Source organism: Rosa chinensis, chromosome 5 (assembly GCF_002994745.2).
Source record: "Rosa chinensis cultivar Old Blush chromosome 5, RchiOBHm-V2, whole genome shotgun sequence".
Classification (NCBI taxonomy): domain Eukaryota; kingdom Viridiplantae; phylum Streptophyta; class Magnoliopsida; order Rosales; family Rosaceae; genus Rosa; species Rosa chinensis.
This window is the reverse complement of record NC_037092.1, coordinates 22,654,787-22,678,007: the sequence shown is the minus strand read 5'-3', so window position 1 is coordinate 22,678,007 and position 23,221 is coordinate 22,654,787. Positions and strand designations below refer to the sequence as shown.

Here is a 23,221-nt window from a genome sequence, read left to right as displayed (position 1 = left end):
ATTGTGCTAGATAAATGATACATTAAGAGACCGAAGACAAATTTATTCGCATCCACCAATGAGATAGATGACACACACACATCTTATATATTCATTATTCTTTTGATATTATATTTCTTCAATTTCTTGATAAAGTCAAAGGTAATTATGCAGTCACATACAACAGATTACAGCTCAGGTAACCTTTTATTTATCAGCTAAGCCAGCTCAAGTAGTCAATGGACTCATACATATAAGAGAACAACCAAGATGCCCCAAAGAAAAGATAAAAAAAAATGAAAAACTAACTTGTGACATCTACTTGAGGAATGATTCCAATCCAGTTGCAACAGAAGCCTTTAAGGGGGGAGAAGCTGGAGTATCTCCAAAGAACACATCAAAAAGTGCCGAACTCACGTTTTCTGATTCTATTGTAGCATCCACACTAGACGGAAGCCCATTAGATGAGATAGAAACCTGAATGTCACAATAGATCTAACAGGATAAGAATGCACACAGGTAAAAATTTTGATAAAATAGTATAGGAAGGCTTAAGTTAATGATGTTTTATGTTTGCATGCCCAAAAACAACAAATTGTAGTATTAGAATATGTCTAAAAAAATATTTTAAGGATGGATAAAACTTCCCAGAAGCCTACACTAGTTCACATCCATAAGAAAATGTAGTTGAACTCTAAATTCAGACTTACAAGCATTTTGGAAGTCTGCGGCCAAGTCAAAAATATGAATGTTCCCTTTTTAAGGGGTTGCCTTTCGAAGGTACTGCGGAATGTGGACAGTGCGGACTCATCAACAGAAGTGGGTGATTTGATTCTTGGAGAGATGGCATCATTCAAGGCATTCCAGAATGTTTTCCCATCAACATCTCTAACCAGAATAATCTGTAATGATTTCTCAAAAGGAGCTGCAATTAATAAAATTAATGTCAGCAACCTATGTGTGAGTGTCGGTGTGCAGATCAAGGAAAATGCATCTGCTTCGAGTTATTACATTGAAAAATGGAGCTGAACAAGGATGGATCCCTCTGAATCTCAGCAGCTGATCTTCCTTTCCAGGCATTCAAGTTATTTAAGATAGACTGATTTACGTATAATCCCGCAGCATATACTTTAACGCCAATAATTGCAAAGACTTTTTCCCTGTATCCTGAAATCATTGCCAACACTAAAGTTATATGCTAAAAGCATTGTACACATAAAAACTAAAAAGCTGCTTGAATCTCGGAATTTTTAAAGAAAACAGTACAAAACTTCAATTTAATGCACGCTATCTTTCTTTATGTTTTGGGTGGTGTGTTGGAAGCCTATAGTATGAAGACCTCCCCCTCCCCCAACCAACAACCACCTGATCAAGAGATTGCACAAGTGGGTCACTGATATTCCCGTTATTTACCAGTTTCAACATCGCACCTTGTAGTTTTCATGGAGAATTGCTTTTTCCTACTCTTTATCATTTCTGAGAAAAGGATGAGCTAAACATACAAAAATATCATCGTTGGTATAAACTGTTACCTGACGTATCAACTAAAAACAGAAGATCAATAATAGAACCAATTTTCTTACATGCTACCTAGTACATACTTACACGTGTATACGTGTATTTTCTTTTAGCTTTATCTTTTTTGTTACATGAAACATGAGACATAGAGGCTTCTTCTCTCTAGTTTTGACTTTTATATCAAAATTCAACTGATCATTATTTTCATCAAATAGCAGAGATATGAAGAAACTAACCAGTTCCAAGCAATGCCAATGAACTCGAGCACCCAGGCAAGCTCAAAGATGTTTGAAATCTCACTTTGGTAGCAGGCTCCTCTATGTATTCTGCACTTCCAACTGCAGTTTTGGTTTATATAGGGAAAATACATCAGATTTTGTTATGAATACAATCAAAGGAGAATGTCTCGGTGCGCTTTTTTTTTTTTTTTTGGTGAATGCTCAAGACCTCCCACTTACTAAACGGGTGCTCTGAGCTACGAGAGCTTGTTAGAATGTATGAGTGTACGTTTGAAATGAAACAGCAAAATAAATGTTTGCATACCAAAACTTAATACAGTATCAAAACATTGAATTCCATTTTACTAGAACTTGGACTTTCAGAAAGGAAACCTCTTTCAAGTTAGTACAATAGAATTCAATGTTTCTAAGTTCTAACAGAGTAAAGCTTTACTGAATTTCTTCTGAACAAAAGAATTTTACTTCCTGGAGTAGAAGCTTGATAAGACAGCGAAATTGATTACCAGTGCTCATTTCGGTCTGTTTACTATCTACAGAAAACATTGATGGAGCACAACCCTTACAGCCTTAAAACTTGTATGAGGGTACAGTAACCATTATCAAGCATATATATTCTAAATACAGCGAAGGAAATGAAAGGATGGCTGATTTTAGAGTAATTTATGAATTAAGAAAAGGAAAGTCTAACAAGCAAATATATCAATCTGTTTGCACATAAATTTGGCAAGGCCCAAGTGACAGACAAGTGGCCCCGACCCACAAGGCGTAATGAATGACTGCGGCTAATCAGCCGCTAATGGATGATTGCTATTGAATTCCGGCGGCGTAATGAATGGTCGCAATTGAATGGTGTTAGGCTCCGTTTGGGATTGCTTCGCTTTTAAAAAAAATCAGGTTTTGTCTAAACTTTTAGATTTTATTGTGTTTGGTAAATAAATAAAAAGCAACGTTAATTGAAAATTACAGATCACTGACAACAGATTTTAGAAGCAACACAAAGATTGCTTTTGAAAGCTGCTTTCAATTAAAACACGTTCTGACGTTGTTTTATGTACTGATAGCACTTTTAAAAATATTCTTTACCAAATACGAACCTATTTTAACTCACAGCTGATTATTCTCACAACACAGCATAACACTTTTTTTTTAAAAGTCACATCAATCCCAAACTAGCCCTTAGTCAAGTTCATAAAGGCAATTAGGTGCAGGTGTTAAAATGATTCAAGATATTTAAAAGCCGCAGAGATTAAATGCACGATTATGAGTTTTAATTCTCAAGTTAGCAGTTACGGCATTCAAATGCATATAACCGCGCATTGATTCTCAATTTTGAATTTATTTAATCAATACGGTCTCGACAGTTACAGCCAAGATTGTATCTTTCTCTTTATTTAGTAATGTATCATTCACTATAAAAAGGATCATAGGCATCTTTGTTAGAGGTCCTCACCCAAACGCTCTACGCGACTATACAATTTTATCTCAATACATTTCAACAACAGTTATCAATCTTTACATGTTTATTTTATCGCTTTCTTTATTGATATTTATCTTTCCTGCACTTTACATTACCGTTCTCGAGCAATTTATCTTTGCGATGTTACTTTGCTGCACTTTATTTCCCGCGATTTACATTCTTGTTCTTTATCTTTATTTGCTACACTTTTACATTTCTGTGTTTACTTTGCATACGTTATTTACTTTATCCAAATATCAAGTAAATCATAAAAAGAATCATCGTCACCTCACTTTCACATCAATCACCGAGTTACACAGTACGAAGACTGCGGCTAGGTAAGGCCGATCCGTGCTAAAGTCCTTGCATATAAGGCAGAAAGAACCCCGTGGTCAAGATTGATTCTTCCTCGGCCCACAATCGACTGATCAGAAGCCAGATCGACGCAATGTCTACAATCTAAAACGAAACCTCGCTTGGACTCCCGACCGCGAGTTGGCACGCCCGCGCACACGTCACCGCAATAGAAGGACACGTGTAAGCCAAAAATACCCTTGGCCCCATGATACGCGGTCGGGACAATTTTTGAGCGAACACAAACGAAACTAATTCAGAGATTGAGGTTTCACATAAAACAGTGCATAGAGGAGCAAGTAACAAACTTGCCAGCAAAAGGATCTAAAAAGTACCAATGTGATAACCAATATAGAAAGGCTTCACTATAAATTTTCCTCACATTCTCAAGTACACATTTTGACATCACAATATAAAGATTGCAAATACCAGGCCTTTGTTGTCTTCTCAGATTCAAGTCAACTGATTGCCTAATTTCCAACCAAAGTGAGCAGCCAAGTCAGCCATGGTGCTCAAAGTTCAACCTAACTATTCCTTGTTTTAACAACTTCACCGGACTCTGAAATTTTGTATACTTCTGATCCATAAGCATACAATTGTCTGAAATCACCACTTTTCAGAATCAATTGACTCTCAATTCAACTAGGTTGCGCTTGTAACCCTCTCCATATCACATTTGCAGTGTTTCTACTCTTTAAACATATAGTTTCCACAAGTAAATAACACTACCTACAGTAACATACAGGCATTTCTCTACATGTTCTTTGCAAAAGTAGCAATTGTACTTCTAGATGCATTCAGCTATTGTTGCAAAACCCAAAACCCAACTTGTATTTGAAGGTAAAGAAAGTGATAATAATCCAAAGTCTGTCCCTTTAACATGGCAACTGAATTTCAAAGAAACATACTTTTAAACAATTCGACTTCACATAGCATAAGATTGAAGACAAATCATGTAGAAAACTGCAACATGATATGAGTAAGCTAGACTCACCTGAAGATGAGGAAGCATTTAAAGAGAAACTGCTTCTGTTCTGAGCTCTACTGTCCTGTTGAGTAGAAAAGAGAGAGCAAGAGTAATGATGGGTTTGGCAAAGCAAGACATTTGGAGTTGAAACTCTGGTCAGAAACCCAATTCTGGGTTTTAAGGAGATAAATTTTCTGGTGGGAATGGGTAATTGGAGGAATGCTGGAGTGCAAATTGCTTCAGCTTCAAACATTCTTGAAGTTCAACTGTTTTTGAAGCAGTCTGTTCTGTCCAACTGTTTGATAAACAGAACAGATTTTTCTTTTTTAGCCAAGGAAAGAGAAACTCTTTTGAGAACTGATCGAGCAAGGTGGGTTCAACTACACTGCAGAGTTGTGTGTTTCACTTCTATCTCAACGAGATTGTTTGGTTGTCGCCAAGCCTAAAAGGCTAAAATCAAGAAATTGGATCCCGCATTTAATTTTTCGATTTCCGAAAAAGACAGAACCAAAAATTTACCACGGTCCATTATGGCCCAACTTCTGTAAATGGTAAAAGTCATGTTTGGACTTTGGTACTTTGTTTTTTGTACTTGTGGGCAAGTGTAAATAAGTCTCGTGATTTCCGAAAGTGTTTGATTTAAGTTAAAGCATGTACTACTATTACATTTTGGTTTAAGTGGTGAAAATATAGTACCAATTGAGTTTTAGGTTTTAGATTAAAGAAAATACTTCAATACATTAATGTACCGATACATCAAGTAGAGTAGGTTCAATACATAGGTAGACTAGCTCGGTACAAGGATAGACTAACTTCATGCATGTCTACCCATATACTGAGCTAGTCTACCTATGTATTGAATCTAGTCTACTTAATGTATCGGTACATTAATGTACTGTAGACGATCCATTGGATTAAATGGTGATTTCAGTACATTTTGGATTAAATAGTGATTAGTACATTTTCACCACTTAAATCACCACTTAACTAGTACAAATTGCGTTTTGGATTTTGAATTAAATGGTGATCTCCGGAAGTGTTTGATTTAAGTTAAATCGTGATTTTCAGTTTAAGTTAGAGTGTATTTCAATTTCACTATTTAACTAATTACACTCTAACTTAAGTGGCATAAAAATACCAACTAGCCATTCAAAAAAATTACCAACAAGCCTTTTGGCATAAAAATTACCAACTAGCCATTCAAAAAAAAAAAAAATACCAACTAGATTTTTTTTTTTAATCTTTTGGTCCAAATTGAGAGACCAAAATTCAAACTTAGCAGAGAGACTATTTTGTAACCCAAGAAGATCAAACGTTTTTTACCCACTCTCATCATCCCCATGTACAACATACAAAAGACGGTAAAATTAAATTTTTGCCTTTTCTGGAGACAGTAAAAGGATAAGCTTACTGATGGTAAAATACTAATCATTGATGATTGATCCATCAGTTGCTGCTTACTTCAAGTCCATTAATTTATGGTAAATCCCAAGTAAGTGCAAGAGACAATGATGTGAAAGAGACACAAAGTCACTTCACGTGTAAAGCTCCTTTGTTTGTCCCTTTTCAGTTTACTAATCCCAAAAGCTGAGAATTCCAACCCAAAACGCTCCATTGTCATGCAATATAGCCGTTTTGCTTTGGTCGGCAACTCAATGTAGCCGTTGCCTTTTGCCTTTCTCTCACTTTATTTAGTCCTCCATTTCTGTGATTGTATCATCATTTTCATTTCATCAAAAGCTAAGCTAGCTAGTAGTCAGTAAATTCTATGGCTAAAGCAACTCTCACTCTTTTGCTCCTGCTCTTGTCCTTCGCTTCAGGTACTTTTACTTCTTACCAGTACAATTTATAAAAAGCTGAAGAATTGGGCAATCCTAGGATCCTTTGCTAATTATATTTACGGTTGTATCTTTTGCAGAAATATTGGTAATGGTAAATGGGCAGGTAATATCAAGTTTCTCAACTGAATATAAACTCAAATCAAATCTGTAGATCACGTTTTAAACTGACTTGTTCATATTGTTATGGAAATGCAGAAAACTTGGTGTGTGGCCAAACCTTCAACAGACCAAGCGACCCTTTTAGCAAATCTGAATTTCGCATGCTCTCACGTAGATTGTCGGATTCTTCAAGGTGGATGTCCATGCTCCTCTCCGGATAATCTCATGAATCATGCCTCTATAGCCATGAATCTATACTACCAAGCTAAGGGAAGGAACCAGTGGAACTGTGATTTTAGGTGCTCTGGTCTTATTGTCATGACTAATCCAAGTAAGTCACATTTTACAGCAAGCCAATTACTATAATCCTCAATAAAAGTCTAAATTGTAGCAAACAACGAAAGGTTATGTAAAGCATGGAAGGTCAATAGGATGTCATTTTTACTGGTCGATCCCTATAAATTCTCGTAACCCCCAAATTTTTATACCCCTATACTTTACACATTTTGCACTTGAATGTTCATCGAGGTCCCGATTTTCAACCATGCCCTCAAAATCTCAGATATCGTTCAAATGAGTAGTGCCAACTGTTATTGACCTCTGTTTGGTATTGACTTGCAGGTTATGGCGACTGCATCTATGCATAATTTTGAGCAGAACTGCCTCCTTCAAAGGACATGCACCTTGATCTATTTTGGTGATGTGGTGTGTACTGTGTAGAAACTATGACAATGTCACTAATAAATATGCAGCAGGATGCATGCTTTGTTCTGTAGGACTGCCAATTTGTCAGTTTACCTCAATTTTGTTATCTGATTTTGTTGTTTTCTGACAAAAATAATAAAGATAAAAGAAAGAAGTGCTTTTGAAGGGAAAAAAAGGACTAAAATCAATAAGCATATGCAATAGGTTTAAACTTAATGTGAAATGTTGGTCTTATATATATGGGTTGGAAACCATATGGAGAACCATCCATAATCCATTTGCAGGAGAAACTAGGAAGATTGTCTCTAATGACTCAACAGTGGTGAAATGATAAAAATCGTAGTTCGTATATATTTCATACAAGATTGAAGTTATCACATAAATTGAATGAGAGGTAATGCAAGAAACCAAACTGCGCAGTAATGGAGGTCCTCATTGGCTTCCTTCCTGTCACATTCATATGGAGTTGAAAATAATTGAATGTGTCCCATTTCATCAATATATAATGGGCTCACATGCACACACCTTCCTTCCTACCTATCAATCAATAATAACTCACAGAAAAAACATGATCAGTTGTCATGCAAGGCATATGGAAATACCTCCTGAACTTACTATGCTTCTGGGAGTACTGGTTTTTGAAGAATACGAAAAAAAAAGTAGATTTAAAGTTTAAAAATTCGGAGTATGTTATACTTATACTACAGTGTACTATATATCAAGATTACATTTGTGATACTAATTTATGTTCCAAAATACTATCGTATATATATTAATCTAGCCATGGCGGCTCTCCTTGGCAACGCCTCAGACTTCGTTTCTTCGGGTCGAAGCGAGTTTTCATTGCGCTGAGCGGAGCATTACTTCTTGACGTACATCATTTGTCTTTGTTTCTTGTCTTGTATGATCAAGCATTTTTGTGCAGGAAGCCAGGAACTCAACATCTTCTTATGGCGAGTGACAACTGTAGTTGGCGTACGTGGTGGACGTATATTTCTAGCGGCCTAACGATGGTCAGCGGAGATCTAGTCGGCTGTTGACCAAACTTTAGTGGCAAGTATGAGATCTAGTCTGTTGTTTCGAGGGATCCTTAGGTCACCGTGGATTGAAGCGAAGAAGGATCACGAGGACAAAAATTGCTTAGAAGTTATTGAGATTTGACAAAAATACTCTAAATTTTAACAACTCGTAAGGAAAATAAATGACATGGAAGAAAGTGTGAGATGAAATTGAAGTTGAGGAATTAAAGTAATATTTTCAAATGTGAATGATGAAAATATTGATTGAGTGAAAGTTGAGGGACCAACGCGATCATTATTTTTTTTTTTTTTTTTTTTATACATTATATGTAATTATTCGATTTTATTTATATATAGCATGAGTCGGTATGTATCTTACATTTTGTAAGTACCTTTTTATTTGAAAAATCAATTTTATGAGGAGAGAGTATTCAGTGCACTGACGTGCACTTACACCAACAAGAATGAAGGAGTGGATAATGTCAAGTACATTTTTTTTATTATACAAAAAAAGTTGTCTATAAATATCAACGGTTGAGATCTATTGGATTTCTTGGTTCACTGCTTACATCGCCGGTGTATAGAAAAATAGTTGCTGAGATGGTTGAAGTCCACAATGGTAGAATTGTTGCGATGGTGTTCAAGGCTAACATAGTATGTACATGTAGAAGCTATCAATGAGGAGCACTTCTTGGGATTTGTTAAGCTAGCTAATAGAAAAACGCAACATACTATGAATGTCTCTTGTTTTGAAAATGAAAGTACCAAAAATTACCGTTACTTTTTTAAAATGAAGAAATGTGGCGATTTATTACTCGTCAGGCGCAGAAGTCTGTTGGTTCGGCAGCCTAACCAAATATCTGCTCATGGATGAGAAGGGGAGCTGGCTCTTGCGTATATCCATTAAACTTTTGTCCTTATCTATACTATCGATTTATGTGCAATTTTCGGTTACTAAATCAACGGTTAAATTGTTGAAGCCTCTCGTTCTTTTCCCTCTTTTGTTATTCACCCCCTACATTGTTTACTCCATTTCTACTCTAGTTAGGTACTTCTATGAAACAAAAGGTAATCATTTTCTCTAATTCTTCTTTTAAATTTCAAGTTTCGCTAAACCATCTTAAATTTCTTGAATTGATAGGACTTTGTTGATTTCGTTTTGTTCGATTTGCAACAACAACGAATAAGAAAATTCATGATTGTGTTTACAGAAGTATCTCTTCAGGTATGAAATTTTCGCTCCATCACTAGATATGAATCGCAAGACTTCGGTCATTAATGGTCAAATCTTACTGTTCGTTATAGCTATTCAGGCTTCTTTATTATATGTTTTGTTTTTTTTTGTTTTTTTTTTTGAAAATGATTATATGTTTCTTTTAAGAAGAAAGAGTTGAAGTTCTTTTGGTTGGAAAATAACTTAAATAAATTTTATTTCTTTATTTGTTTTTTTTTTTTGGACAATAGATTTTATTTCATTTGTAATAGATGGGTAAAGAGAATAGTTTTGATTTGAATCGACTTGCACCAACTTTCTCTGTTTATTACATGTAACATCAATTCGAATCTTTGTATGAAAATGACTAGAACTTTACAACCACGTTGATCAGTTGTTGCCCCCCAATTTTGTGAACATACAGTATGTGCATTAATTTGCACAATGTAATAATTGCAAAATAATTAAAATTAAAAATCATATCCATGGCATCATTGAGATCTAATAGGTTGAAATCCATATACATGTGTTTGTGTTTTTTTATTCAAATATTTCTCATATATATATATATATATTTTTTTTTTGAAAAGCAAATCTATATATTTTTGGGTTGAAAGATTGAAAGAAAAAAAAAGAAAAAAAAAGGAAAATCTATATTCATGTGGGAGTGCTGGACCAAAGAAAGAAATGAAAAAACAGAAAAAGAAGGCACCGGTAGTTTAGAGGGAAATGGTTCTTTGGCTCTCATTTGACCAACAAGAAACAGCTAAAGCATTTGTAACCATATACATGGACTAGTCCTTCACTTCATCTCTAGGCTCTTAAAACACACACACCTAGAAACTACAAAAACAAGTCTTTCTCTGAGGGTCACTCATCTCATTCCCTCCAACTGATAAGGAACACAGCATACATCATAACTCTATGTGGGCTTCTTGGATCCACTCAATTTTGCTTCCAACCTGTGCTGCATGTGAAAACAGAAGCTTCTTTCCCAGTGGCCCATTTGATTGTTTTCTCAACTCACAAGTATCTGAATGACTGTTTTTCCTGCTGGTGTTTGGTTTCTGAGCAATTGAACTGATTTTTGTTTCTGGGTTTTTGGTTTTAGTTTGAGTTTTGGTGATTTGGGTTTGTGGGTATTGCTGAGAATGATATCAATGACATGCCGTAGTCTTGATTTTGGAAGAACTGTATTGGATTTGGTGGCTTGTGGTTGTTCTTCAAATGCTGTGTTGGACCGCTCTTCAATAAGGAATTACAGAAAGGTAAATACTAAGGGGAGTAGTAGAGGTTATGGAGCTAGGCAGGTAGTTTTTGGTGGGAGGGACCGAACTAGGTGCGGAGTTTCTTCAATGAATGCAGCTGAGACTCTGCTAAATGGTAAGACTTTATTGTTTGCTTTTCGTTTGAAGTTTTAGACTTTTCGTTAATTGAAGTTAGAGTCTTGTTTTCTATCAATGGTTGAAATTATAGTTTTGGTTTCTGTTTTTGGACCAATACAGGTGTTCCTGAAGGCCTTCCAAGTGTCTTGGAGTTGAAGGAAGAGAAGAGAAGGCCCATTTCACTGACGAATTTGTTTGAAGTAGTAGCTGATGACCTCTTGACATTAAATCAAAATCTTCAGTCAGTAAGTACTCTTTTTGAAACTCCTGCTGCTGTGTTGTTTTATAGCTATAAAGTGTTTTATGGTCTAGAATGTTGCTGTGCATTTTCACATTTCTATTCATTTCTTGATGTTGGCTAAGCTTAGTTTTAAACAATCCTTTTCGGCTTGATGGTGTTCTATAAGTTGCTAAATTTGAATCAGTTAGCGACATCCTTTCAAGAACAGAAAGGATTTTTACATTTTCCCCTGAAGCTAAGGAACTAATGTTTGTTTTGCTTCTAAGAAAGCAGTATTCCACTAAGAAACCAGAACAAATGTGTTTATGTGCTTGTCTGTAGTTCTGATCTCTGTGTTAGTTTTGTGGTGATGTGCTTGATTTTGAAGTGGGCAGAGAACTGCTTAAGGCAGAGTGGAAATGTTTGTTTCTTTCTCTGGGAGGCAGTAAGAAAGAAATGTTTTACAGAAATTCAGCATGCTTATGTGATTAATTAGTTTGATTCTATGATGTTATATACCATTTAACATATGTATTTTGTGGAAAAGAGATGGTTTACATTAGAACTTATGAACTAATTTCCTTATGAGTTTGAGACATTTCAAAGACCAACTTGAGTTGGTTCAGAAATAATATGCATCATTGCACAATTCTGAAGTGTGTTGATTTTTGTGCTTTGGTGTCATGTGAGTTGTATTGTTTCATCTTTTGAGCCTGATATCTGCCAATGCCTTGCTGATAAGTGGAGGTCTCCTTCATATTGGATGCCCTATCTTGCATTTCCCGTTCTATTGCTGGGCCTTAGTTGCGAATAGAATCCTTATTCACTTATTCTGTCCATGTCGTGTAGATCTGGCTGTTAACTATTTGACTGATTTATCAGTTATACATGAGCATAGATATCAAATTGAAGAGGTCAGCAGTACCTGATCCCTGCTGTTTGGGTAGGCAACAAAATTCTTACCCTATTGTTTCTTGTTTTCCTTGTCCCGTTCATCTATTTTCTTTGTATTATCCAAATATCATCGTCATCATTCTTGCCTTTATCCCACTCTTGTTGTTGCCAAATTAGCTGGTTCAAAAAGAGAAAGTATCATCGGACAGTCTGACTTGATTTTGTTATATTCGTCAGTTTCAGCTAGACTTGTGGAAACACTTTTCCAATCTTGAGGCCTTGGTGTATAGTATAATCTCCATATTAGCTATCCTTTCCCACAAATGTCAACTCTTCCTTTTTGTCACTGTTGAACTATGTTCCTCATGTCATACCTTTATAGATTTTGTTGAGGTAGACAGACCATATTTGGGGTTATGGACTTGATCTTTAACGTTGTATAGTTATTTGGTTTCCTAAACATATTTCTCTTTATCAAGTGATAGAAAATCAATCAGGATGACATTATGTCTCCATTTGTTACCGTGCGCCAAATCTCTGTCTGGTTACTGCTGCTGTATGATTGATAGGGTGCTGATAGTGTATGGAAAATTAGATTAGCATGCAGGCCAGTGTGAGGGGCAGTTTAATTCCTGCTATATTTATATTATCAGGCCTTTAAATTTGTTACTTTATGTCTGAACAGAATTTTACGGAGCAGCACAATTTCTGATAACTTGCTGTTTTAGATTGTTGGTGCAGAAAACCCGGTCTTAATGTCCGCAGCTGAGCAGATATTTGGCGCTGGTGGGAAGCGGATGAGACCAGCTTTGGTGTTTCTAGTCTCAAGAGCAACAGCAGAAATAGTTGGGTTGGAGTGAGTGTTCTCCAACTTCTTGAAGCACTGTATCTTATGATGTTTCAGGGGCTTATATGATCTTCTTTCTGAACTGTGCAGGGAACTTACAAAAGAACATCGACGATTGGCAGAGATTATTGAAATGATCCATACAGCAAGCTTGATACATGATGATGTATTGGATGAAAGTGACATGCGAAGAGGTAAGTTTCAATGGATTTCACACATACTATGTTAGATTTGTTTGTTCTGTTTTAGCCCTTAGAACAGATTCCAATGAATTTTATACTTAATTGCAGGGAAGGAAACTGTTCATCAAATGTTTGGTACAAGAGTGGCTGTGCTAGCTGGGGACTTCATGTTTGCACAGTCATCATGGTATCTTGCAAATCTTGAAAATCTTCAGGTCATTAAGCTCATTAGCCAGGTAAAGCCATATCATATTCTTACTCTAAACGGCTTTAATCCCATTCTTCTTTCAATTGTTAGGCTGTTTGTGTTAGAAGAGAGTGGAAAACATAAATAGACTGCATTTGATATGACTAGATGCAAAAACTTTGAAATGGATTTCAAAAATCTATGTGCAAAGAGTCATTCAGGTTTTCTATTTTTCATTTTATTATTATTATTAATTTTTTTATTTTTTTTTATACTTATCCTAGCTCCCATCTTGAGATACGGGGATTGTTATAGACTAAACAAGAAATTTGACCTTATAATGCTAACTACAGCCAAACTTCCAAAGCTTTTTGGACTCAATCCATTCAAAATGGACCCTTATAGTTGTTTGTGTTTTCATAACAGATCTAAATTTACAAATCAAAGAACCAAAACTGAGAAAGAGATTGCAGTCTGTTACGTAATTGTAAGTACCTTTAGCTTATGCAAGTGTGTGGGTGCATATGGCAGGTTATCAAAGATTTTGCAAGTGGTGAAATAAAGCAGGCATCTAGCTTGTTTGACTGTGATGTCAAACTGGACGAGTACTTAATCAAGAGCTACTACAAAACAGCCTCTTTAATTGCTGCCAGTACCAAAGGAGCTGCTATTTTTAGTGGGGTTGACAACAATGTAGCTGAGAAAATGTATAACTATGGCAAGAATCTTGGTCTGTCTTTCCAAGTTGTTGATGACATATTGGATTTTACACAATCAGCAGAGCAGCTGGGGAAGCCTGCTGGAACTGATCTGGCCAAAGGAAACCTTACTGCCCCGGTTATTTTTGCTCTGGAGAAAGAGCCAAAACTTAGAGATATGATTGAATCAGAATTCAGTGAAACCGGTTCACTTGACGAAGCCATTGATTTGGTTAAGGGTAGTGGCGGCATTGAACAAGCACAAGAATTAGCCAAAGAAAAAGCTCAGCTTGCAATCCAAAATCTCGAGTGCCTTCCTCGGACTGCATTTCGATTAGCTCTAGAGGATATGGTGATGTTTAATCTTGAACGGATTGATTAGTGGGGATAGTTTTTTTTTTTTTTTGGAAAGCCTCTATGAAACAAAAATTCCTTAGGTAGAAGGAGAAAGGCCGAAAATTGAAGCTTCTACCGGTAAAAGCATTTTCTGTACATCTACAATTGCTTCTGCCAATGACAGGCTGCTCGCGAGTGCTTGCAAATTGGGTAGAGACATTCATATGCTCCAGCTTCAGCTCAGTATACTGTTAATTGTTTTGTCACAACTTGGCCATGAAATTATCATTTATACTTCTTGTACGATGAAATTCTGAGTCATTGCTCATCAATAATAATATTCTCCAATAATATAGTTTTTAACCATCTCAGCAGTATTTTTCTCTTATATTTGGTATTTACATATTATTCATGTGTGTAATTTGTAAATCAGCCACTGGTACACATTTCAGGCATATCATTCAAGCAAGACTCGTTTCTTTGCGATTGAAACACCTCCTTTCTTTGATCAAACGGAGTGAGAATTTGAACTTGGGAAAACACCATATTTTGTGCATTTATAATATATATCTGCGTGGAGTACTCATGAATAAAAAGTTCATATTACTACAGATTTACCGAAAATTCTCTAGTTGTTGTAAAACATAAAGTAAGAGAGTTTGGGGAAGAGAGAAATGACGTAGAGAATGGAATGTGTCTATTGATCTCACCATGAGGAAGTTTATATAGAATTACATGGTGCACATAAAAAGTAACGTTTAATTACAATTCAATCACTCGTACAATTACAAGCTTATCAATCACTAATCAGTAGTGATTGGTAATGATCACTCAACATCTATTTACATGATTATCCAAAATTATTTACGACACTAGTTCATAAGTTAAAATAGAACCGGTTTTATAAACTCCCACAGATATCCCGAAAGTTCTCTAGTGCATCATACTATTGATTGAAAGTTTGAAACTCTAAACTCTCAACCCGTTAGATCAGTTCATCACTACTGTACTTGTATGTCCTCACAGTGAGTCACCAAAAGCACTTTTCATGTAGAAAGTACATTAGAAAAGCGCCTTCCATAGAAACACCCCTGAAACGGGTCATGGATGTATCCGGCCCGGCCCTCTCAAACCTTGTGTTTTCTTCCTCTCAAATCTTTTCGCTCCTGTATTCTCTGGCAAGCAAAGTTGCGGTTGAGTACAAATTGTTCCCCAAATTCGTCGGTAAAGATTGAACCTTTGCATTGCAGATGAGACTCCTCAGTCACCTGAAACAATGGCGAGCCGTCGCAACCGAAGCCAAGCATGTCTCCTTCGCCGTCGCAAAGTTCATCGGTCTCATCCACCTCACCGAGTCCTACCTCTGCTCCTCTACCCTCGTCCGTAACCCCACCATTCCCCTCCCTCCCTTATCTCATCCCTTTTTTTTTATCCAAAGGCTCTAACTTTTTTTTGTTCCGGTGGTTGCAGTTGCACGGTCCGAGTATGCTCCCTACCTTCAATTCCAGCGGCGATGTGGTGCTCGCCGAGCACCTATCCCATCGATTAGGGAAGGTAGTCCCCGGTGACGTCGTCCTAGTTCGGTCTCCCGACGACCCGAAAAAGATGGTGGCCAAGCGGGTCCTCGGTTTGGAGGGTGATCAGGTCACTTTTTTCGACCCCAATCGGATTCGCAAGCACAATACAACTGTGGTATGTCAAATTTGTGATCTTTGTTTCGGTTTTCGTCTCGAAATTTTATGCATTGCTAGTTGTTGTTTTGTGTGTGAGGGTGGTTTTTATGAGTGCAAAAGATGGTGCATTTGATTTTCATGTGACTAATCCGTTTTAGTGTTATGAGTTTATTGGTGCTTGGTAAGTATGTTGTTGCTGCAATGTGGTATGTGGTGTAATGTGGTTGTGATATTCTTGGCCATTGGCCATTTATGTATGTCCAGTGTTCGGATTTTTAATGTCTTGGTCTTTTTGCAGCTTGTTTAAATCTCTGTAATTTTAAACTAAAGGTATAAGAAATGCCGGTAGCTGTTTTGAAGTTTATGTTATCAGCCAATTTATGAGGGGCGATTTCAGTAGTATTCTACAGCTTTTAAGTATTAACTCCTTTGGGGGAGTGTAATTACCTTCTACCTTAGGATCATTGCTTCTCCTTCTTTAACACTTTTAGCAGTAGACCTGATAGAAAATTTGTGTTCATTAGTTTCTGCTGTCAATAATAATGTAAGAGAGAAGCCATTGAAAGAACCTGTAGAAATTTGTGTTCACTATTGTGAACCATCCTTATTTTCATTTTTTCACATAAAGCTCTATATAAATATCCTATGATTCCTATCTTAAGCTTAATACATGGGATGTTTGAGCTTTGAATTCTTAACATGGGATATTTTGCTGTGGTGATCTAAACAATTTAAAAATTCTACTAGTTACTATCTATGTATCTAAACACGTTGGTAGAATGGATGAACAAGAAGTCCATATAAGCAAAAAGAGCAGCCCTGGTGTATCAAACTCTTAGGTTGCAGCAACTCAAAACTGCCCCTAGTCAAGATGAATTGCATCAAGGGACTTATCCCTAAAATACATGCAAAAAAATGCCCAGAGGATCTCAACTTTGAGAATGTGCCTTGATGCCTACAAAATTCTCTTTATTTGGTGCAAACAAGTATTATTCTATTAAGTGCTATACTGGATTCACCATTGAGAGCATTAACCCCAAAAGGTTGAATGCAGTGCTGTGTAACAGCGGCAGTCAAACATAACTTATGTCGGAAATTGGTGACATACAAGTAATGTGGGAGTTTGGTTGGTGAAATATGTTAGTTTCTGGTTTATATATGGTATTTATTTAGTTGTTTACTTTTCCTTTTTGAAATTGTGATACTGTATTGTTGATAATGTGATTAATTATTTTCTGTATCTTTTTGGGCTTCTGTGAATAGGTTCCTAAGGGGCACGTTTGGATTCAGGGAGATAACACTTATGCATCCTTTGATTCACGATCGTATGGACCTGTGCCATACGGTCTTATTCAAGGCAGAGTGTTCTTCAGGGTAATGCTTTTTCTCCTTTCTAAAATGTAGTGATGTTTATGAAAAGTTATATATTCCATCATTTTTAATTTTGGTTGGAATTCAGTCCCTGACAATAATAAGGATGTAGTTTGTGTGGTGAAATATATGAGTTACTGTAATATCTTTATTGGGGATATTCTTACCTTTTCAAGGTTGATAGGATTGTCTGAGATATTTATGCCCCTGGTCTATTTTTTTATGTTGTCTCCAAGATTTTTTTTTAAATCTTGGTACAGCTACTTTGTTAGTTTTACCATTGTCATCCATTCGTAAGGTAGAGTACGAACACTAAATTGAATTGACAATTGTTACGTAGTGTGACTAAGATACTGGTTGATGTTGCTAAATAGTCATGTGCTTTTCATGATTAATATGCTAGAAGACTTGTACTGGTTTTCTGATTGTCTAAATAAAGATGTCCACAGCTTTGAAAAAGAGCTATTTATAAATCGGTTCTGTTGTGTAGTGAGGCTAGCTTCTTGTATTTCCTGGTTGGTAGTCTTTGTGTTTTATTCTTTTCTTTGGGCATGGATTCCTAATCGACTCATTGTTTTGCTCTCTGTCATGTATTCTTTTAAAAAAGTGGTTATGAAATAAATAATTCACTATGCTACTTTTGTATATACTATGCACAATAAGTAATTTTTATGGCCTCTTTTTATGCTTTTAGGAAGACCTGAAATTTTCATCTTTCATGTTATTATTAGGTATGGCCACCTGATGGCTTTGGATCAGTGGATGACTAAGCATAAAGAAGATTATATTGTTATAGGTAAATCTCCAATTGAATTCTCTTTGCATTGAATTTTGTTCTTATACCTGCAATGCTTTTGTGTTATTGAATTGCTGCGTTTATGGTTTGGGGGTTACTCTATGATGACAACATGATACTTGCAGATCATGTTATTTTTGGTTGCTTGCTTCTGATATATTTATGATACTTGAAGATGTTGTTTTTTTGAAACTTTAGGCTAAACTTTTTGGATAGCTCAGGCAGAGCATTTTAATTTGTTTGCACAACAAAGAACGTTTAGTCTTTGTTGCCTATGGTAGTTGCATTCTTATTCTGGTCACTCTTGTTCGAGCATATCTCCAGCAAGTTGGATGAGTGGAATGATTAGACTCTGAAACTATCCGGCTGTTGGAGACTTTAAAGAATTTCTCCCACTTCATTTGAAATTAATCTCATTTACATGTTGAGTATTCTTGATCTGCCTCTGTTAATTTTAGAAGCATTGTAAAGCATGAAAAACAACTAGCAGTTATTTCTTTTTCAGATTCCCATGACAATATAGTCTTGGTGTGTTTTTACCCGATCCGGTGGCCATATTTCAAACATTTTCCACTTTGTAATGAGAAAAACTGGATTAATATTCCTTCAGATTCTTTTACTTACAGTTTTAGGTTTGTTTTTTATTTCAAGAATGTAGGCTCACTTTCTTAATATGATGCCTCCTGTTTATACAAATGATTCTATTCTTGTTTAGGGTGTTTATTGCTTGTTTTGTGAATCTCTCTCTTATCTTTTGTTGTCAGAAATTCTCAGTGGTGTATTAGATGATTGACACAAGATTTCAGAAGCTCTAATGTGTACATGGCATTTTGTAATGCTTTTTGAGACCGATTAGTAAAATTCTGTTGCTTTAAAAAGAAAGAAAAAAACCACAAGCGGAAGTTGCCAGACTGAAGTCTCATACATAATGGCTGTTGGGATAGCCGTCGATAATAAAAGTGGAAGGTTGGGCTCTACCACATGCCACACAACCTCTGAGGGTCATTTTTTAAGTATAATTGGTTATGAGCCTAAAATTAGTCTTTGAAATAGAGTTTGTTGGTTGGAATCACCATAAATTTAATTGGAAACCTGTTGAGAACTGCTGCCATGGCAAAAAATTCTATTTATTTGGGACAAAATAATCTGATATGTTCCTTTCCAAATGTTTGCACATACTCCTGCTGAAGTTCATAACTGTTGACAAATGATTCAATAGAACAAAAAATAATAAGCAAAAGATTTTCTTGGTTTCATTTCCAATACTTGTAGATTGTTCTGCTATTCTCATGTGGTGTCCATAACCAAGTATAATGATAACATACTTCTGGTGTATCTCCAGAATACTTCTAAGTTGCAACTGGTTTCCCAGTTCGTACTCAAATGGTACATTACAGATTATAGAACACCTTCAATTATATGAGTTTTTACAGTGTGTTACAGCCCTTTAAAATCTGCATTTTATATTGAGCGTCATGTGCAAGTGAACTGAAAGACGCTTAAAAGAAAAGAACTGTAGGATCATTCTGACATTTTTTGTTTGCCTGATTGTGATCTTTTGACCAATGCAGGTTCTGGATCTGTGGTGAATGGAAAGAGTGCTACTTCGTTATTTTTGTTGCTTATGAAACTTCAGATGATCACTCGGGTTTGAATTCATGTACATTGTCACCCTTTACCATGATGAATGAAAGCCATTGGCAATACAAAATGGTCCAGCTGGTACAGTAAAGTCTCCTATCTCACCTCCTCATTAACCTCTATAACTCTGAATACCTGGCGACTACAACCCAAGAACCTCATGTAGAATCATTGTCACCTGCAACAAAGAAAATTTGATTATGTACATTTTTGAGTTCTATTCTTTGTCTGTCCCTAATGTTTTGCATAGCGTCTATAGTGCGCATTCTTTGCCTGCGGGCAGGATACTTGATTAGATTGACCCAAGTACAAGAAAGTGTTTGAAGTTTTGAACTATTTGATTGATAAACATAAATTAGTGAGAACTTTCAATTTTCAACAGTGGTGTGAATAATTTTTGTCTACAGTCCTGTTCCTACTCAATACATTCTGTGCTCAGTTGCCCCATCCACCTCAGAAGTCAGAATTAGTATTTGTGGTCGCCGATCCTTGGATTTAGTGCAATGAGCTAAGACTTAAAAAATGAAATCTACTATGAATTCCTTGATGACCGAATAAACACCATTAAAGTGATCAGAGCTTGTTTTATAAAGTTTTGATTAAAATATAAAAATGAAAAAGAAAAAGATTCCTTCTTTCAAATATTGGCCATCTGGGAAGGGACGAGGATAATAGGTTGGTGCAACTTTCCGGGAAGCTGGAATCTATTAAAATATGTGATAACAAAGGGTCAAATATTTCAGACACTATGCCGAAGCTTTTAGACTTTTAGTTGAATATAGTGACTTAGCGAGTAGCTGACAATAAAGCGCGTCATATAATAGATTACATCTTCCTATTTCTTCTTCACTTCCACATTGCAGGAAACTGCTTATCAAGCTGAAAGCACAAGGCTAACTGACCAAAAACAATATGGCTCCTTTCACCAACACTGGAACTCGTTCATGGACATATGATGTCTTTCTGAGTTTCAGAGGAGAGGAGACACGCACAAATTTTACTGACCATTTGTACCATGCTTTGCTCAGGAAGGGAATCAACACCTTTATCGATGATCAACTTATAAGAGGAGAAGAAATATCACCGGCGCTGCTCAAAGCAATTGAAGAGTCGAGGATTTCTATCATTGTATTCTCTGAAAACTATGCATCCTCAAGGTGGTGCTTGGATGAACTCGTCAAGATCCTTCAATGTAAAGAATTGAACCATCAAATGGTTTGGCCAGTTTTCTACAAGGTGGATCCGTCACATGTACGCAAACAAACAGGTACTTTTGGTGCTTCATTTGCTGAATGTGAATGCAAATTCAGGGATAACTTGGAAAGGGTGCTTAAATGGAGAGAAGCTCTTACGGAAGCAGCAAATTTGTCTGGATGGCATTTCAAAGAAGGAGAGTATGTTTCTAATTACTCTGATGCATATTTATGGACTATAATTTATAATAAAATGTTACATCTCTCCTTTGAATTTTTTAAGCTTATACTGTTCTTTTCCAAACAAAACAAAGTTTAGATAAAGAAGAAAATGGTAGTATAAGATTCAATAACAGATAAAAAAATAATATAGAACTATTTGGGAGTGAAATTTAACATATGCTTTTACTGGTAGGTACGAATATAATTTCATCAGCAAAATCGTTGAGAGTATCTCAGTCCATGTGCTAAGCTGCACATATCTGCATGTGGCCAAGTACCCTACTGGATTACAGTCATCTGTACGAGATGTGAATGTGATATTGGATGTTGGGGGAAATCGTTGTTGCATGGTTGGGATATGGGGCACACCTGGAATAGGCAAGACAACGGTTGCTAAAGCTGTTTATAATTCCATTGCTCATAAGTTTGAAAGTAGTTGTTTTGTGGATAATGTTAGAGAAAATTCAATGTCACATGGAGGACTACTACAACTACAAGAGAGAATTCTTCGAGAGACTCTGGGAGGCAAAGAATTGAATGTGTTCAGTGTCGATAGAGGAATCAGTGTTATAAAGCAACGTCTGAGCCTGAAAAAGGTTCTCTTAATTCTTGATGATGTGGATCATTTAGATCAGTTAAACAAGTTAGCTGGAGCTGAAAGTTGGTTTGGTCAGGGCAGTAGAGTTATCATAACAACAAGAGATAGGGGATTGCTAACTCGGCATGGAATAGAGTTGATATACAAGGTCAGAAAATTGGATTACCAACAAGCTCTTGAGCTGTTCAGTTTGAATGCCTTTGAAATGAATGCACCCCCAGATGGTTATTTGGAACTTGCAGAACGTGCAATTGCCTGTGCTCAACATCTTCCGTTAGGTCTGACACTTTTAGGATCTCATCTCCGTAACCAAAGCATGGAACATTGGCGAGCTAAATTAGATTGTCAGGAAGGAGATGCTTTTGAGTCTATTCAAAGTATTCTCAGAATAAGTTATGATGCATTGGCAGATCGTGTGAAACAAGTTTTCCTTGATATTGCTTGTTTCTTCAAGGGTCAAAATAAGGACTATGTGATGCAGATACTACAATGTAAAACCCTCAAGAACGCTGAGGATTGTATTCAAGAACTCGTGCAGAAAGCCATTATAACTATTGAAGACAATAGGATTTTGATGCATGACTTGCTAGAGCAAATGGGAAAGGATATAGTTCATGAAGAATCTCCCACAGAACCTGGTGAACGTAGCAGACTGTGGTTTCATGAAGATGTGTCCCATGTTCTAAGAGAAAATACAGTAAGTAGAACAAATAGAACTGTAGTCCTTGCAATTTGATTTGATAAATGACGTGGTTTGTTAATCCTATTTCTTTTTCACACTGCAGGGAACAAATAAAATTAAAGGCATCATGATAAAGTTGCCTAAACCAGATGAGTTACACTTGAATGCAAATAGTTTCTCAGGCATGACAAACCTTTGCTTTTTTATAAACCATAATGCCTCCCTTTATGGAGAATTTGGTTTTGTCCCCAACAAATTGAGGATGATTGATTGGGGTAATTGTGAGTTGCAATCTCTGCCATCCAATATTCAGTTAAATGAACTTGTTGTGTTCAATATGCCTAACAGTTGCATCAGACAACTTGGGAGCGGATTTAAGGTGCATACGTTATTTCCATGTGTTGGAATAGAGTTTTTCTTTAGAAAAGATCTTGTTCTAAATTAATTGTTATGAAGTTTAACATTTGATCCTTGATTCTTGATTCTTGTTTCTTTCTTTGGTTTCTCAGAACTTATCAAAGCTGACATATCTAAACTTAAGAGGTTGTGAATTCCTTACAAAACTACCAGACTTATCAGAGCATCTTTAGCAGACTCTCTATTTTGGCTCCTTAGCTATTTTGGAGAGCATGTTTAGCTTTTTATCTATTTTAGCAGCTGCACCAGACTCCTAAGTGGCTCTCTATTATAACTTTTAGCTATCTCGCTCCTAAATATAGAGAGCGGGATGAGGCTCTCTATAATTTAAAACATTCCTTTTAAGTTATTTTATGTAATTTATAAATACATTTAAACTATTTAATCTTCATTTAAAAAATAATATAAATTCAAAACTAGCTAAAATAGAGAGCATTGATGCAAACGTAATTCTAAAGTGGCTAGCTAAAATAACTTTTTAGCTACTTT

The 23,221-nt window shown here is 36.1% G+C and overlaps 5 protein-coding genes across 6 annotated transcripts; 4 read left to right on the top strand and 1 right to left on the bottom strand.

The window, feature by feature from the left end:
* Positions 1-108: 108 nt before the first annotated feature.
* LOC112202486 (fatty-acid-binding protein 3, chloroplastic) lies at positions 109-4,946 on the bottom strand. The gene is made up of 5 exons (XM_024343499.2): positions 4,541-4,946; positions 1,734-1,835; positions 991-1,146; positions 690-904; positions 109-456 (listed from the first exon to the last, which is right to left on the bottom strand). The coding sequence occupies exons 1-5, from the start codon at positions 4,764-4,766 to the stop codon at positions 298-300; spliced, it is 858 nt and encodes a 285-aa protein (XP_024199267.1). The 5' UTR covers positions 4,767-4,946; the 3' UTR covers positions 109-297.
* Positions 4,947-6,205: 1,259 nt separating this feature from the next.
* Positions 6,206-7,232, top strand: LOC112167672 (glucan endo-1,3-beta-glucosidase). The gene is made up of 4 exons (XM_024304719.2): positions 6,206-6,333; positions 6,432-6,457; positions 6,550-6,784; positions 7,075-7,232. Exons 1-4 carry the CDS (start codon positions 6,282-6,284, stop codon positions 7,098-7,100), a joined length of 339 nt encoding a protein of 112 aa, XP_024160487.1. The 5' UTR covers positions 6,206-6,281; the 3' UTR covers positions 7,101-7,232.
* Positions 7,233-10,205: 2,973 nt separating this feature from the next.
* On the top strand, positions 10,206-14,510 carry LOC112202839 (solanesyl diphosphate synthase 2, chloroplastic). Its single transcript, XM_024343853.2, has 6 exons — positions 10,206-10,773; positions 10,896-11,020; positions 12,618-12,745; positions 12,827-12,930; positions 13,027-13,154; positions 13,637-14,510. Exons 1-6 carry the CDS (start codon positions 10,542-10,544, stop codon positions 14,183-14,185), a joined length of 1,266 nt encoding a protein of 421 aa, XP_024199621.1. The 5' UTR covers positions 10,206-10,541; the 3' UTR covers positions 14,186-14,510.
* A 608-nt stretch (positions 14,511-15,118) lies between these two features.
* On the top strand, positions 15,119-20,001 carry LOC112202840 (mitochondrial inner membrane protease subunit 1). Of its 2 annotated transcripts, none has more exons than XM_024343854.2 (5): positions 15,119-15,518; positions 15,610-15,831; positions 17,076-17,186; positions 17,915-17,979; positions 19,551-20,001. In XM_024343854.2, exons 1-4 carry the CDS (start codon positions 15,390-15,392, stop codon positions 17,951-17,953), a joined length of 501 nt encoding a protein of 166 aa, XP_024199622.1. In that variant the 5' UTR covers positions 15,119-15,389; the 3' UTR covers positions 17,954-17,979; positions 19,551-20,001. The 2 variants fall into 2 exon arrangements, with proteins under 2 accessions (XP_024199622.1, XP_040362115.1); XM_040506181.1 differs by lacking the exon at positions 19,551-20,001 and adding an exon at positions 18,744-18,857.
* Positions 20,002-20,132: 131 nt separating this feature from the next.
* LOC112202837 (disease resistance protein RPV1) lies at positions 20,133-22,917 on the top strand. The gene is made up of 4 exons (XM_024343852.2): positions 20,133-21,014; positions 21,229-22,330; positions 22,419-22,694; positions 22,825-22,917. The coding sequence occupies exons 1-4, from the start codon at positions 20,533-20,535 to the stop codon at positions 22,903-22,905; spliced, it is 1,941 nt and encodes a 646-aa protein (XP_024199620.2). The 5' UTR covers positions 20,133-20,532; the 3' UTR covers positions 22,906-22,917.
* Positions 22,918-23,221: the final 304 nt, after the last annotated feature.